General features: G+C 47.3%; 2 protein-coding genes across 10 annotated transcripts in view; one reads left to right on the top strand and one right to left on the bottom strand.

The window, feature by feature from the left end:
- Nucleotides 1-16,548, bottom strand: part of cidea (cell death inducing DFFA like effector a) — a 281,200-nt gene that overhangs the window by 24,917 nt on the left and 239,735 nt on the right. The gene's annotated exons all lie outside the window — the stretch shown is intronic.
- Nucleotides 282-16,548, top strand: part of dipk1c (divergent protein kinase domain 1C) — a 58,368-nt gene continuing 42,101 nt past the window's right edge. The window contains exons 1-4 of one of the 9 annotated variants that reach the window (XM_076888645.1): nucleotides 588-768; nucleotides 861-931; nucleotides 1,023-1,279; nucleotides 6,870-7,716. In XM_076888645.1, coding sequence (XP_076744760.1) covers nucleotides 7,492-7,716 — 225 coding nt within the window. In that variant the 5' untranslated portion in view covers nucleotides 588-768; nucleotides 861-931; nucleotides 1,023-1,279; nucleotides 6,870-7,491. Of the gene's footprint in view, nucleotides 554-587; nucleotides 769-860; nucleotides 976-1,022; nucleotides 1,280-3,675; nucleotides 3,709-3,791; nucleotides 4,468-5,346; nucleotides 5,367-6,869; nucleotides 7,717-16,548 lie in introns of those variants that run through there. The other 8 variants (XM_076888646.1, XM_076888647.1, XM_076888648.1 and 5 more) reach the window with 8 other exon arrangements.

The following is a 16,548-nucleotide window of genomic DNA, read 5'->3' as shown; positions in this document are numbered from 1 at the left end:
CTTTGTCTGCACCGGGTTTCAGCAGAGTCGGCGCGTCACCTGAAACATCAGCGTGCTGAGTCCTCAGATCATCCGTGAGCAGTTTTGCACTGAGCCTGGCTCTGCTCAATTATTCATATCATGACATCACCCAGGAGACTGTAGGGACCGCCCTCCTCCACCTACCTGTGCCTGTCCGTGAGGGGGAGGAGCTCCTCACACCTCCGTGGACTTTGATTTCTCTCATGAACATTTTTAAAGACGTGCCTTTGCATCTGTGTTTGTTTATAATGAGAGTAAATGTAAACGTGATGTGTTGTTTGTGGGTCTTTGATCGTGTGGAATATTTCTGCTGCTGCAGCTGAAATCCAACACTTTAGTTTTTTCTTTCTATTTGTTTAACGTGGAAACTTTAAACGTGGTCACAGGACGTCTCCGGTCCAATAACAGTGCAGGTGTTTGGCAGCAGTGATGAGTCTGACCTTCACCAGCAGAGGGATCTAATAAATAAGAGTGACGGCGGTTTCTTCATCTATAAAAGCTGAGCGGTTTCCTCTGTTACTGCCCGCAGAAGGTAAATGAATGGAAGAGCTGGTTTTGTTTAGTTTTTGTTACTTTTAAATCATGAGGAGGAGAAGGAGGAGGAGGGGGGTTGTTGGGATAAGTTCTCATGATAAGAACAGGCTGTGAGAGCAGCTGACTCACAGTGATGGAGACACCCAGAGTCTGAGCAAACGGATGATCCAGCTAAGAAAAGACGTTCATCTGTTTGTATTTCTGCTTTGTAAGGTCAGAATCTTCTAGTATTTTTAGATATTTCAGGTGCTTTCAACCATTTCAGGTTAAAGTTTAGCCTGGTTATAACAGACAGCAGATTTCAGGTCCATCTGCAGGATCCTCCTCCTCTCCAGACGAAGATCCAATCACACCTGAGGAACAAACTGCTGCTCAGGTGACCCAGCACTGGGTGAATCACCGCGTTCAGACATATCACAGGTTTATTTATTATTAAACAGCATTTTAATTCTGACACTCTCACACAGGGAAAGGTTTCGAGCTCTTTGATGATATTTTTAGGTGAACTGGGAGAATCGTTCTGAATATGGACGCAGACTCCCTGTGACTGTCGTATCTGACCAATAGGAGGTGCTGCAACACAACATCTGTATCTCCAGTAATCAGCAGGCGACCTGTCCAAGGTGTAGACGGAGATGATCTCAGTGATGCATTCAGGGAGCGTTTGAAGGGCGGCTGCAGGAGGTGAAGCCGATTATTCCACGTCCCTCCTGGTTTAAACAGCGTGGGTACTTTCTCTTTTTCTTCTCTCCTGCAAAACAAAACCTGAACCTGAAGGTTAAAATGTGCTGAGACATGAACTTTTTGAGGACGTACCTGTGAGTTAAGAAGCTGGGCCTAATGAGCAGGCCTCGGGTAATTGCTGCAGTTATTAAGGAGGCTCAGCTGAGATGGAGTGCCAGAGGCTGCACAGCCTGCAGGTCTAATTGGCAATTAGAGCGACGCGGAGCTCTGCTGGGCTTCTCCTGCAGGTTTAGTTGGGACAAAGTTTAGTTTTTGTTTTGTCGGATTTCCTCTGAGCGTGACGAGCTGCACTTTCCACACCTGGCACCAATTTTCAGCTTTCAGCATCAGTTTCTGATAGAAGTGTAGTGAGTTTACACTGCTAGGACCCATTTAAGCCTCCCCTCTGAGTCAGACTGCAGTGAGCCGATCATTCAGTCTGATATCAGAACGCTTTCTGTGTCCTGATTGGAGGATTTACCTGATGTAATGTGTCACCTGGTTTAAATAGCTCAGATCTTCCTCACATTCAGATTGCGCATCAGCGATTATTTAAAGGAATGATGAAGATCTCAGTAACACTTCAGGTTAGTTTGCAAACTCAGTTCAGGAGATATATGATGGTTCAGTTAAAGGAGCAACAGCACAAACATCACAGATTTACTTTGTCACTCGCTGAGAACAGTCGTCGTTTAGGTTTGACAGCATTTCCAGTAGATGATGTCAGATGTTTCCTCCTGCCTGGCAGCTCCATCTTCACCATCCTCCCTCCTCCATCTCAGCCTGTCTGACTCTGAGCTGTCCCTCTGAGTCCATCAGAGGGACAGCTCAGTTAGTGGTGGTTGTGCTTTATAAAAATATGAAACATAAATCACCGGAGCCTCTCGGTGCCGTCTTACAGCAGCTCAGCTTTCTTTATTGTGTGTTTCAGGTTTGCTAATCTCAGATTATTTAACCTTCTTCAGCCTGTATACAGGTGCTGCTGCTCTGCAACCACGTCCACCTCCACCCACCTCCCCTTTAATGCTTTCTGATCTCCTGCTGTTAGTGACGCTCGCTTTGCTCTGAGCGGGGCAGGAAGTGAACCTGGAAAATATGAATAAGTGTAAATGGAATAAAAAGACTATTTAACTTCTACGTCAGCTCTGTCACCAGCTCCTTATGGTGCAGGTGAGAGCTTGATAACCAGTCACAGGGATGATGCTGAGTCTGCTGCAGCTCTGTTAAGTTTATAACAGATAGTTCTGGCCTCTGAACACCAGCAGCGCTCCAGCAGCCTCCCACGGTCATGGCCACACATCTTTTGGTTTGCTGGATCCACTCCTGCTTCATCAGAAAACCCAGATGATCAGTTTGCAGACTTTTCTAGTCACCTTTTAAGGACTGAGCACAGATTCTCAATGGGATTAAAGACCGGGGAGTTTCCTGGCCTCGGATGCAAATTGTTAATTTTCTGATCTCAGAGCCGCTTAGTGTTGAGTTTAGCCTCGAGACGCGGCACTCCATCAGGCTGGAAAATGCACAGACTCCAGAACGCTCCTGGATCTGTGGGAGAGGCTGGTCATCGAGGATGTTTGTGGTGTGGTCAGTGCTTAAAAAGCTGAAACCTGTGATCAGCGTGGAGCTGTGGCATCCCCATCAGTCAGCGGTTGGCTCAGAGGCTGATGTTCAGCATGCACAGACCTGCAGACGTTCTAAAGAAGAAAGGTCACCACGTCTCAGCTGAATTTTGAACGTTTTTTCTGAGCTGTCTTTAAACATCGATTATCCTTCAATAAATCACAGAAACATGCAAAGAACTCAAACTAAGTTCTGTGAGGAGCAAACGCTGGGCGTGAGGAGTGAATGCAGCTCAAAGCTGTGTGAAGTCTCTTCTGTTTCACGTTGTATTTTGACATATCTGCATTTTCACACATGTCAGAGGGAATTTGAACAAAGATAATAAAAACCAACACCTGTAATTATTAGACCCGTTTATCCATCAGCATGTTTGGGCTTTTCTGCCCTCTAGTGGCCACAAATAACTAAATGCACCTTTAATTTTGGACCCTGAGGCGTCAAACAAAGCATCGAGCTGCTGCTGCCCTCTTCTTATGTTCGCACAACTTTATTGGCTTTTTTACAAATGAGGCAATTACGAACACGCCACGAGGCTGCGCCCCCCAGCAGAGGGAGGGAGGCCGGGACAGAAAAGGAAAGGGAGATAAATGGGGGGAGAGCTTTTAATTTGGCGAGCCTCGGTAGAGCTGCAGAAGAGAGGGAGGGGGAGTATAAGAGTATTTAAGAGAAGGGGGGTGAGGAGGAGGAGCTGCTTTAAAGCTTCATCGGACTTTTTTGTCCCACAACATGAGCAAACACAGCTGAGGAATAAAGAGAGGAAGCAGACTGAAGGGAGGAAGGAAGGGAACGAGGCTGAACGAACAAGCCTGAGTGCGACACACACACACACACACACACACACACACACACACACACACACACAGTGACACACACACACACACAGTGACACACACACACACACACACACACACACACACACATAGAGACACACACACACACACACACACACAGAGAGACACACACACACACACACACACACACACACAGAGAGAGAGACACACACACTCACGCTCTCTCTCTCTCGCGCGCGGCACACTGAGAGAGCGAGGAGGAGCAGGAGGAGGCAGCACTCTGAGGAGAAACCAGCGGCTCTGGAACAGCGGAGGAGTGCCGGAGCGGCGGCTGCCTGTCAGACCGGAGTCAGGGCTCACAGACCCCCTCGTCCCCAGGTGCAGCAGAAACCTGCACCTCCTGCTGCTCTCAGAGACACAGCCGAGAGTTTCTGCTGAAACACAGAAGAGTGGAGGAGCTGCAGACCTCAGGTCTGCTGGGTGGCTGGGTGGATCGTTTCAGCAGCTGCTGCACATTTTGGAGTCTCATCAGCTCAGAGGAAAACTTTGGGATTATTTCAGTCTTTAAAATAAGAAGACAGGGAAAATCATCATCACCTGAGGGGGCGAGAAGAAACACCAGCGGAGGGAAAAAAGAGCAGAAGAAGTGCCAGTGTGCACGTTTGTGCAAAGGTTTAATCATCTGGAAGAAAAGCTTTCATGAGTTGAGCCTGGCTGGAGGCTTTTGTCATGGCAGCCGGCTGCAGAGCTTCCTGAGCGTCGACACAACAGTTTAACGGTGAGCGGCAAGATTTCATATCGTCTCTGTTTATTTCTCTTTCAGTGTAAATCAAGGTCACTGCATCATTTCAGACTTCAGACACGCCCAGTAAAAGTGCCGTTTATGCCCTGTCACAGTCAGACCTGGAGCTGCGCTTTAGTGTTTCAGTGAGAACAACAGGAACGCAAACGCACTGGTATCATCGTGAGAAGTGCAGCGACGCTCGAACAGCTGCTGCTCAAACACGTTTGTGGGAGAAGCTCCAGCAGGCGCTCTGTGAGTGACGATGGTCTGCAGGGCAGCAGAGCTTCAGCACCTGTTGCATCGACGGATGCAAACCTGCTGCGAGCTCCAGGCACGTCCAGCCGAAGCAGAATTGATTTCTTGATGAGTCTGTTGTTTGTATCAGTCATCACTGCTGAAGAAAAAGGAAGATTTCAGCTTAAATGTGTTGCTCAGTTATAAACTTGATCCACACTGTGATGTATCGGCCGCCTCCAGAGTGATGAATGGCTGTGCTCTGCTCCTCGCATCAAAATGAACTTCATGCTTGGTGAACAGTTCTAGCGATGCAAGGTTCAAGGTTCTTTATTATTTGTCACATGCATAGTTATACAAGTATAACACACAGTGAAATGTAGCCTGACACGCTCCTCGACATGTGCAAAAGTTGGGGGGGGGGCTGTAGAGGAAGAACATTATATATACACATATAGTATATACACTGGGTGAATGTGCAGTAGTAGCAGCAAGCAGGTGAATTCTGTACATTAATATGAATAGACATCTGACTATTTTACAGGATAGACAATATAAACATATTTAAAATTAAAGGAATTGAAATGTACATTGTGCCTTGGTTTAGTGTCTGGAAGAGTCCTTCCAGCTTCCTTGGATTTCCTTCGAATATCAATCAGGTACTGGTGTCACCTTCAGCCTTTGTTTAAGCTTTTCATTCAAAGCTTCAAATCTTCTTTTATTTAATTTAAACAAGCCACAGAAATCCTTTGTGGCTGTTGTCGGCCTCTCAACCAGAAACAAGCTGCTGGTTAGTTTTGTCCTCATCTGTTTCCACAGTGATGGACAAACAGTGCATTGTTTGGCTAATGACGTCAGCCTGCTGTGGGACTTCCCATGATGCACTAAGCACTCTTCACACCCCCAGCCCCATTTCCTGTCTCCCTTTAACCAGTTATTGCAGATGTTGCTCGGCCAGATGTCTCTTCCTGTTAAAATGGAGTTCTTCCTCCCCACAGTCGAGTGACTGCCAGAGGATGCTGTCGTTTGTCACCGCCGTTGGGAATTCTGTGTGTGCCGTAAAGCTGTCGTCGTCGGAGCGTTTCATTTGTCCACAGTCGGAGTCCTTTGCAAACATACAGACACAAGCTGTTCGTGTAGCGTGTGAAATCCGTGCTAACGCAGTGAAGTCAAGTGTAGTAAAATATTTGCTGGTAAAAAATGATGGCGGCCCCTCTGAGGAGGACGTTGCATCTCAGAGCAGATCCGCCCCTGCCGAGCTGTAAAATCTCTGCTGAGAACTGCTGTCGTTTGTTTCCCACCAAGTACGCAGCATCATTAAAGCGCTTCATGATTTATGGAGGTGTTTACGCTCTGGCAGGGTCGGTTTATTTCAGAGACGCTGCCGTCTGCTTTAATTTCAGAAAAGTGGCTCGAAGTACATCGATGTTCAAAACCAAACTCCGAGAACTCGAACATCCACCCGCCAGTGGAGAGGAGCAGGTATCAGCTGCTCCGTCTGCAGCAGCGTCCTCTCCTCCACCCAGCCTCCCATCAACAACACCTGGATGGTGCTCATCATCTGGACTTCTGATCCCAGCGAGCTCTGCTGACCGCCTGACTCTCAAACATGTTTGTGTTTCTGCTGCGGCTGTCGGGTTTCTTCATGCCCCGGATGCTTCAGAGAGAGCGACCGCAGCCACAAGCTTTAATGAGTCTCTGCAACATTTCTGCAGCATTTACAAACGAAGGCGCTGCTCTGTCACTGAGCAGGAAGCACATGAACCCAGGCGAGCAGCTCTCAGGCTTCCTCAAGCAGATGAAGAAGACGCGTTCGTGAGCTTTGTCTACAGAAACATCTGCGCTCTTCGGTGGGGAAAGAGAACCTTCCTTTTAAACGTTCTGGAGATGTCACCGTTTCTGGAGGAATGGCTTTTTAAAAACTCGTGATTTAAAACATGACAAGCTCCTGAAATCGAATGTTTGATTCTGGGAACTTCCTTGAATGCCGCCTGCCATCCTTTCTTTAGATTCAAATCCCTCCTCTCACAGCTTCATCAGGGTCTTCCTCACTGTTGTTTCTTTGTATGAATTCACTTTCTGTTTTTCCTCTCATTAAATCCTCGTCTCCAGAATCCAGAGCTGCAGTCTGTTCAACTTTTTTCTCTCTGAATGTTTTTCAGGGACATTTTTCAGCTCGACAGCGAGACGACCACAAGAGCTGCCGACGCCACGAGGAGGTGACGCGAGGACAGTGGAGACGCAGATCTGTGGGGCTGAGCGAGTGTGCGTGCAGATGCCACACGGCGCTGCAGACGAGCTCGGACGCCCGTGTCACGGAGCTCGAAGGCGACTCCTCGGATTTCTCTCGCTGACTCTGTGAGTGGAAAATAAATCAGCAGGTTGGATATGAAACAACACAACGGCATCGAGCACAAACAAAGCTTCAGATCGTTCCTGCAGAGCTGGGCTGTGTGTCTGTGATGAGCACAGACTGTCGTGTCGTTTTCAGGCTCTTTCAGGACAAACTGGTGGGTCACTGAGTGTCCAGCGACGCTCTGGACCTGACATCACAGAAGAGCATCGCTCTGAAAGGAGGCCGGCGAACACCTGCTTCTTGTTTTCGGACTGGAACATGGCAGTGACACAGAGTTTGTCTCGCTTACGAGAGACGATCTGAACTTTTAAAGGGAACATTCAACATTACGAAACATTCGGATGTTTCAGAATCTGTTCCTAGCTGAATATTCAGAGGACGCTTTGAGGATCGTTTCTGACTGACGGCGCCCTGCAGCATCCACCGCCATGCTCCCAGGAGGGCTGGGGTCCGGCGGAGGGGGTCGTGGCGGCGGCGGCCTGTGCCTGCTCCGGTGGCTGGGCCTCAGGCTGTGGTCTCGTCGGGGGACACTGGTCTTCGCTCTGCTCTGGTTCGGGTCCTGGTTGTTCCTGAACGGCCTGGTTCTGGTCCACAGGACCATCCTGTCTGACTTCTGCACCGACGACAAGAGCAAGAGGATCCTACAGAGACTGGTGAGTCAGTCCAGGCCTTCAGTTAGCACAGGAGTCTGGTTTTTGTGGTGGGGTTGGGTGGATGTGCACACCTGTGTGTGGCTCAGGAGATGGAGCAGGGCCTGTGATTGGAAGGTTGGTGGTGCTGAAGCCTGAGCTGCTCCTGAGCTGTGAATGCAGGTTTATGAAGGTTCAATGTTGTCTATCAGTCAAAGTTTAGCTTTTTTTTCTGAGGGGGGGGTATGATGGAAACGACCACAGAGCAGCAGCAGCAGCAGTGTACACTGGGAAACAGAGTTTTCTCTTTGTTTTCCTGAGATTAGATTAATGGGTTTGTTTTAAATGTGACTGTGATCAGAATCACTACAATCCCTGCTGCAGATGCTGAAGGAAGACGTTTGCAGAGACATTACAGAGTCCTCTAATAATAATAATAATAATAATAATAGTAATAATAATAGTAATAATAATAATACTCTCAAAAAGTTAAGTTTGCAGTATTAGGGGCGTGGCCTCTGTGACTGACAGGTGGATGGTGACCAGAGATGGGCAGTAACGCGTTACTGTAATCTGATTACTTTTTTCAAGTAACGAGTAACTTAAGGGATTACTATTGCAAAAACGGTAATTAGATTACCGTTACTTTCCCGTAGGAACGCTGCGTTACTGCGTTACTAAAACCGTGATTTTTTGCGAGAACGTCTCGTGACAGTGACGTAAGCGAGTGCGCCGTTAGTGACAACAGCTGTGTGCAGATCAACAATGGATCACATATCGAGTGCGGGAGAGAGTATGAGCGTGCAGCGTTTAAAGCGTGGAAGTACTGACCTTACTTTGAGTTTGATTCCATAAAAAGTGACAAAAACATTAGTGTCCGCTTTATTTTATGTGCTGGAATGTGCAGAAAATAGGTTTAAATGTTAAACTAATTTCTTCAAGTCAGAGAATGTTGCAGATAATTAAATTTTTGCTTGATGCATAAAGTTAAAAGATTAAAACTAATAAAACAAGTTTTAAAAAGAGACTTTTCCATTTGATTACATTTTGTATGATGGATTATGTAGAAAAAGTAGAATTGGGCTGAAAGATCTATCATTTTATCAGCTATTCAGGTTGTAAATCGTGTTTTTAAAAAGTAACTACGTAACTAAGTAATTAATTACTTTTGAAAATAAGTAATCAGTAAAGTAATGGGATTACTTTTTTGGGGAAGTAATCAGTAATTAGTTACTGATTAATTATTTCATGTAACTTGACCAACACTGATGGTGACCCAGGCGGCTGTAGCTGCTAGCTTCACCTGAACTGGACCTCTGGACATGTTTGTGCTGTTGGAGCTTTTTGGAGCATTTTTAATGACATCATGTGACCAATAATATGGCTGTTGTGAGGTTACTGTGGTAACAAACCGCCCAAGGAGGCGGAGCTCAGGTTTAATACGTGTGTGATTCAGTTTGATTACCGAGTCACAGCTTTCGAGGTCACTCCTGGGTCTAGAAAATGAACCAGTGGCTGTAAAGGTAAAGTTGTGACTTTTCATCAGTGTTGGGACTAAGGTGTTATTAAGTAACGCATTACAGTAACTACGTTATTATTGTGGTAACGAGCACGGTAACTAGTTGTTATGCCAAAATCAGGAACGCGTTACTCGTTACTGGGATTTAGGCAAGTAAGCAAGCTAGAAGACTGGCAGTCTTGCTGGGTATCCAGTTACAGAAGCAACACATTAACAAGAGAAGTCTGAGTAAAACCAAAGTTACTTTCCCTAGTAACTGGTTACTTTGAAAGTAACGAGTAACTTGAAGTAACTACGTTACTTTTGATGGAAGTAACTAGTAATGTAACTAAGTTACTGATTTAAAGTAACTTACCCAACACTGCTTTTCATAAACCAGCAACGACTGTAAAATGGCTCTGCCTTCATTGGGTCACATTATTGATCAGCTGTTTGCATCCTGGCGCCGCGTCCACGGCCTTCTTTTAGTTACTTGATGTAAGTGTCCTTAAATCATCACCAGCTTACAACAATAACATTTTTCATTTTGACCAATCAGCTCTTGGCAGGAGGTTTGTTATTCCAGTGTGTCTGTGTGTGTGTCTCTGTGTGTGTACGTGTCTGTGTGTGTGTGTGTGTGTGTGTGTGTCTCTGTGTGTGTGCGTGTGTCTGTGTGTGTGTGTGTGTGTGTGTGTGTGTCTCTGTGTGTGTGTGTGTGTGTGTGTGTGTGTCTCTGTGTGTGTGTGTGTGTCTCTGTGTGTGTACGTGTCTGTGTGTGTGTGTGTGTGTGTGTGTGTGTGTCTCTGTGTGTGTGTGTGTCTGTGTGTGTGTGTGTGTGTCTGTGTGTGTGTGCCTCTGTGTGTGTGCGTGTGTCTGTGTGTGTGTGTGTGTGTGTGTGTCTCTGTGTGTGTGTGTGTGTGTGTGTGTCTCTGTGTGTGTGTGTGTGTGTGCGTGTGTCTCTGTGTGTGTGTGTGTGTGTGTGTGTGTGTGCGTGTGTGTCTGTGTGTGTGTGTGTCTCTGTGTGTGTGTGTGTGTGTGTGTGTGTGTGCGTGTGTGTCTGTGTGTGTGTGTGTCTCTGTGTGTGTGTGTGTGTGTGTGTGTGTGTGTGTGTGTGTGCGTGTGTCTCTGTGTGTGTGTCTGTGTGCGTGTGTCTGTGTGTGCGTGTGTGTGTCTGTCTGCATGTGTGTCTGTGTGTGTGTGTGTGTGTGTGTGTGTGTGTGTGTGTGTCTGTCTGCATGTGTGTCTGTGTGTGTGTGTGTGTGTGTGTGTGTGTGTGTGTGTCTCTGTGTGTGTGTGTGTGTCTCTGTGTGTGTGTGTGTGTGTGTGTGTGTGTGTGTGTCTCTGTGTGTGTGTGTGTGTGTGTGTGTGTGTGTCTCTGTGTGTGTCTCTGTGTTTGTGTGTGTGTGTCTCTGTGTGTGTACGTGTGTGTGTGTGTGTGTCTGTGTGTGTGTGTGTGTCTCTGTGTGTGTGTGTGTGTGTGTGTGTGTGTGTGTGTCTCTGTGTGTGTGTGTGTGTCTCTGTGTGTGTGTGTGTGTGTGTCTCTGTGTGTGTCTCTGTGTGTGTGTGTGTGTGTGTGTGTGTCTCTGTGTGTGTGTGTGTGTGTGTGTGTGTGTGTGTGTGTCTCTGTGTGTGTCTCTGTGTTTGTGTGTGTGTGTCTCTGTGTGTGTGTGTGTGTGTCTCTGTGTGTGTCTCTGTGTGTGTCTCTGTGTGTGTGTGTGTGTGTCTCTGTGTGTGTGTCTCTGTGTGTGTGTCTCTGTGTGTGTCTCTGTGTGTGTGTGTGTGTGTCTCTGTGTGTGTGTCTCTGTGTGTGTCTCTGTGTTTGTGTGTGTAGCATATGCACTCTGCAGTCTCAGTATTTACGGTCTGGAGGACAAACACGACTCAGACTCACATCGACGTGTCTCTGAGTGTGTGTGTGTGTCTCTGAGTGTCGCCGCTGCTCGTCGCTCACACGTGTGCAGGGAGCAGACGTGTGAGATAAACGGCCAGCGGTCAATAACTTGAACGTCCTGCTGATCGTCTGCTGCTGCTGTGGGTAAACACTGATAATAAGACGCCCACGTCCTCCCACCCTGTCCTCTGGCTTTTCCCCTTCTTCTGTTTTCTCATTCCCGCTCGTCCTCTTCAGATTCATCTTCGTCCTCCTGGTTTCTCTCACAGCAGCGGGAATCTTTCTGCCACTGCTTAAACACCACATATGTTCGTGTTTTCCTCTCACGGCTGAGTGGATGATGGTTGCTGGTGTTTCTCCACAGGAGCAGCTAAAGTACCAGTTTGTTTCCTGTCGTATATCAGGTCCAAACATGGCCACAGTCTCTAACACTGAGCTCGTGTATGTGAAGTGATCCCAGAGAGCTGAAAGCCGGCATCCAAACACTCCGGTCATCACAGTTTTCTGGCTGCTGCTTGGAAATATGGCTTATAACAGCTAGTGGGCAGGGCTTAGGATATCTGCTCTGTTTGACATCATAAAGATCGCAGAGCAGAAAGAAGTGTAAGTCTGAGGCTCACAGGGATGAGGTGGTTCAACGCTGACCTCGTTAACTGAAGCTTTCATCATATTTTCTGTGAACATCATGGGAGGGGAAAGCCGTTCACTTTAATCGCCCGTCCTGCAGCCTTTGTGACTCTCTGTCAGTAACAGAACTTCTGCAAACTGTATTTTTTAACCCTTGAATAAACAATACGACATCGTGCCAACACAGTTTTTACTGTCGGAGTCATTTAATCAAACGCAGGCACAGAGTCAGGCCGTGCTGTCACGTCAGCCCCGCCTCCCCGCCTAAACCTCTCAGAGATCCAAAGTGGAAACTGATGAAATCCCAAATAAATGCAGAGAGTCAGAGTCAACAAACAACGCAGCACTTTTGCTCCATCCATCATGTTGTTTGAAAAGTCTTCGAGGTTCAGCGACCGGCTCCAATAACAAGCTGACTGAAAGCAACGAGAGGTTTCGTGTTTCCAGACGCTCGTTGGGCTGCTAATGCAGCACAGATGCAGCTCCACCATCAACGCTTTGAACCAGCAGGGAAACAAGAGGGTGGATGTGACGACCTCGGGCTGTTTTCCTCTGACCGACTAATCCAGCTGATGCTGCTGGAAGTTTCTGCCTGGATTTCTCCGGCTCAGGCTTAAAGGCTTCAGGTGTTGTAGGAACCTGAACAAACATCCGTCAATCCTCCGCCCCCTCATCTTCCTTCCTGTGGATCATCTCAAACCTCTCCGCCGGCCACTGGAGCAGCAGATCAACAGCAGACTGGGCTGAAGCTGCTATTCAGCAGAGTCCTCGAGCCTCTGATGCAAACACAGCTCCAAACCGCGATCTGAGCATCAGTGACCAGCAGTGACTCCACCGCACGCACGTTTATCTCTACAGCTACAGCTCTACAGTCTTTGATGGTGGAGCTGCTCCAGCATGAACGCTGCTTGCTGATTATTTCATATCTTGATACACAAAACATCCGCATGTGTTTGTGAAATAAATGATAACAGATAAAGAGCAGTTCAGGATCAAGACAGAACCTCTGCACCTCCACCCGACGTGGATACTTCATCAGCACCACATTACGCTCTGTGTGATTATTGTGCTTTGCTGCAAACTCAGTGAGGGTTTAGTTTTTCAGGTGCAGCCTAACCCGGGACACGCTCACCGGCGACGCTGTTCGTCCTCAGCGTGTCACTTCCTGATTAAATAAAAAGTGTTGTGATGAATGAAGGAAACTTGGCATGAAGATGTCCTGATGCTGCCGGGTATCAGCAGCACGTGTCTCTGGATTATAATGAAGGATTAGAGAGTTATGCTGAGATGAGCTGCAATAAAGGATCATTAGAGGTCCTGAGGAGATAACTCAGCTTTATTGCAGCCGCCCGGTCACTGCAGCGCAGGATTCAACAGTGTGGACGGTTTGTGTCCGAGCAGCATCCTGGGACAGCAGAGATAAAAATACACTCTTGGGAAACTCGTTAGTCTCAGAGGCATTCGGTCTGGAAACAAACGCTCTTATTTTGGGATCCTGCAGCAATTCCATCCATGTCGATGGGAAACTCATTTGTCTGCTGTCCAAGGACTTCCTACTGCAGGATGTGACCTGCCTGTGGGATTTAGAAAAGCATCGTTTCATCACAGACTCAACTTTCCACGAAGTCCTCTCCATCATCGATCCTGCTGCAGAACAACCAACCAGGAACCGCCCTCACCTGCCCGCCTCCCACCTGTATTAATAGAACAACATCAGTTATGATGTAACACTGACATTAGAGGCGATCTGCATCTTTTTTATTTCTGGCAGGTTTCTGAAAGCAGAAAACAGGATTTCTTCTTGGATCTGATCTCAACGTTCAGGCTTTGAGTGTAAAGATGACAAAAACACTCAAATTCATAAAAATCTGAATTAATCGATGACAACTTTCATCTGTTCTTCGCTGTAGAAGAAGTCCCGTTTTTCCAGACGTCAGTAATTATGAGACTGATCCGATGAAAGACCTGATGAACCTGGAGAAACAAACTGTCGTTCTTCGTATGCGTCCGGTCGCTCGAGTCTCGGGTGAACGTCGGCTCTGTGGTGTTGAAGGAGGAAACTTTCAGTTGATCCTTTGAGTATTTATAGTCTGAAGGCGGATCTGCTGCTCCGTCTAACCGTGTCCTCGCTTGTCTCTGGCATTCCTCTGCCTATTTATGACCTGACGTCACATTTTTTATGGCCTGTCTCACTTTTTTAATTCAGCCTGCGGCTTAACGGGGAATTAAGAGAGAAGGTTCACGTGCAGGTCAGCGTTTCTTCTCAAACACTCGATAAACAAACTTTATGCTTGTATGATGTTTTGTACCATTTCCAGCTGTAACATCACAAATCCAAACTGATATCGTACTTCATGTTGCACACTTTGACCTGTGAGTGTCCACAGTGAGGTTTCTACTAGACATGTACCTGCTAACGTCCAGCAGAGATTTAAAGCTGTGTCCTTCTCTGCTGGATCATTTCTTCATCTGTCAAATAATAACTAATAAATAATAGTGTTAAAGGTCACGACCTGCAGCAGCTGCGTTTGTTTTAACATCTTAGCTCGTCCTGTCAGGAAGGTCAAACGTCCCGTCTGTCACTGGCTGTTGGCTGCACAGGAATCTTACTGGACTGCAGCTGATTTATAAGTCAGCATGATCTCATCCTCGGGTAGAATTTAATGCGGTCTTGTCAGATGCCTCCTGAGGCACGAGGTGTCCTGTGGTGGACACGATGGCTGCAGTGATGCAGCTGAGAGATGACGGTCTCCTTTCAGAGAGCTAATTATACATGATGAGAGAAGCAGAGGCTGCAGCGCTGTGGGACGCACCCCAGACCCTCTGATCAGTCAGAATCAAGGTTGAAGGGTTTAGTGAGTGTTTGCACAGCTCTTTCTCAAGTCTGCAGCTCGTCTACAGGAGGACCGGACATGAAGCTGCACTGAAGCACCAGCACCATCAGTTCCTCTGCTGTCCAGCAGTCAGTGCACAAATCTACAGCAGAAATAAACACGTTTACAGCCTGACACATGGTACGGGGGCGTGGCCTCTTTGTCTGACTGGATGCTAGCTGCCTGCTAGGCACAGCGTGGTCGTCTCCAGGCCAGATCCAGTCAGCCACACTAACTGGGATCTCCTGTGGTGGAGTGCAGGAATGAACAGGTCCAAACAGACGAACGTGTGCAGATGCTCCCTCAGTCAGACGTGCCGACGTGTTTCTGTCAGGTAGATCTCGCTGAGCAGCAGGAAGAAGCTGCTGAGCAGCAGGAAGAAGCTGCAGTCCAGGTTCACACAGCCGTGATGATCTCACAGCGGCTGTTTGTGCGCCGCCCCTTTATTTCTGTAGAGCTTGGATGAGCTCTGATATTATACATTTTATTGTTTTGGCCACTTTAAGATAAAAATGAAACTGCAGCAGTAACAGCCAAATCTAAAACCCGGGCGTTTCTCAGCATTCCTGACATTTAATCAAATAAACCAGGTTGGAAAAAGGCAACAAAGTCTGTGAGAGGAAAATTGTATCCCTTTGATTCCCGTTTCAGATCTTCTGTGAGAGTACATCCCAGAGACGTTAGCCTTTTCCTTTGTCCCAATACAGACTCGGTTATGAAACGTGGATAAGTCCGTCTGTGTGAAACAAGCCTGAGACTCAAGAGCAAGGACAGCCACGTCCACCTGACACCTGATGACAAGATGACTGGCAGATGGGCGGGGAGGGCGGGTGTGAAAGCACAGGAAGGTGTTTGTGTGTGAAGGGTGGAGGAGCGCTTAGGGTATGAACTCCGGGTGAAACTGTGTTTTTAAAACACAAAGTACAGAATAATAAATGATAAGATGCGAGACGTCGGCTTCTCTGGTGGTTCAGCTGTGGAGGTGCAGATGTTGGAGCCAGCAGCTGCTGATAAATCAGCGGGTCAGTCCCAGGCCTGGTTCTCCATCCAGGTGATTTACAGCTGCAGGTTTCAGGTTTGATTCTGTCAGAGGTTTGGAAACGTTTCCTCTGAGTGGAGGCTGGACTCCCCACAGAGAGAGATGCTGGGAATGAGTCTCACAGACGAACAGGTTCAGGCCGTCGGTTCAAGAGAGGGATGGGAAATATGGAGGACACCGATGAGATCATTTGCTGTGGATTCAGTTTAAGCTGCACCTCATGCTGAGCGAGAGGAAACACTCGGCAGAGAGCAGATCTTTGTTAATGGCCTCAAACAGCAGCTTCAGCTCGGTGTCACGGTGAAGTTCTGTGTGGTCGGTAGTTGTGCCAGATGTGCCCGAGTCCAGCTGAACTGTGCTCTGTGCCAGTGCGATCATGGTGAGACTCCTCAGACCCTAGTCTATAGCCCGGCTTTTGTTTGTTCTTTACGTTTGTTCACCGTGAATCAGGAAAATGGTTTCGTGTCCCAGCGTGCAGCATCCTGCAGCCCAGCTGGACTTGCATCAAAGCACAACATTCAGGAGCCACCGCTGTAGAGAGATGAGTATTTGAGCAGGCCAGTCATTTATATTTTACTCTGTTCTTCATTTGAACAGGGAAAATTTAATTCACTTGATTTGACTTGTTAAAAAAAATTATAGTCAAATATCGGTGCATGAAAATGAACCAAAGCCTGCACGAAGGTGCTAAATCAACCAAACACTGATAAGCAGGGAGCTCAAAGCAGCTGAATGTCAGTGGAAAAACAGACGAGATGAAAACTGAAAAGGAGAAAAAAACCTGAGCAGAAAGAAAATGTTTTAAATGGAACCTGATGAGAAAGAAGCTCACGAGCTCCTGCAGCCAAATCCTCGTAAATCAGCGAGAAAACTGATTGTTATTCACCAAAACCATCGAAGGCCTCCTGTGTAATCACCAGCTCAGGAG

The sequence above is a fragment of the Maylandia zebra genome, linkage group LG9 (assembly GCF_041146795.1).
Source record: "Maylandia zebra isolate NMK-2024a linkage group LG9, Mzebra_GT3a, whole genome shotgun sequence".
Taxonomy (NCBI): Eukaryota; Metazoa; Chordata; class Actinopteri; order Cichliformes; family Cichlidae; genus Maylandia; species Maylandia zebra.
This window is presented reverse-complemented; position numbering and strand designations above follow the sequence as displayed.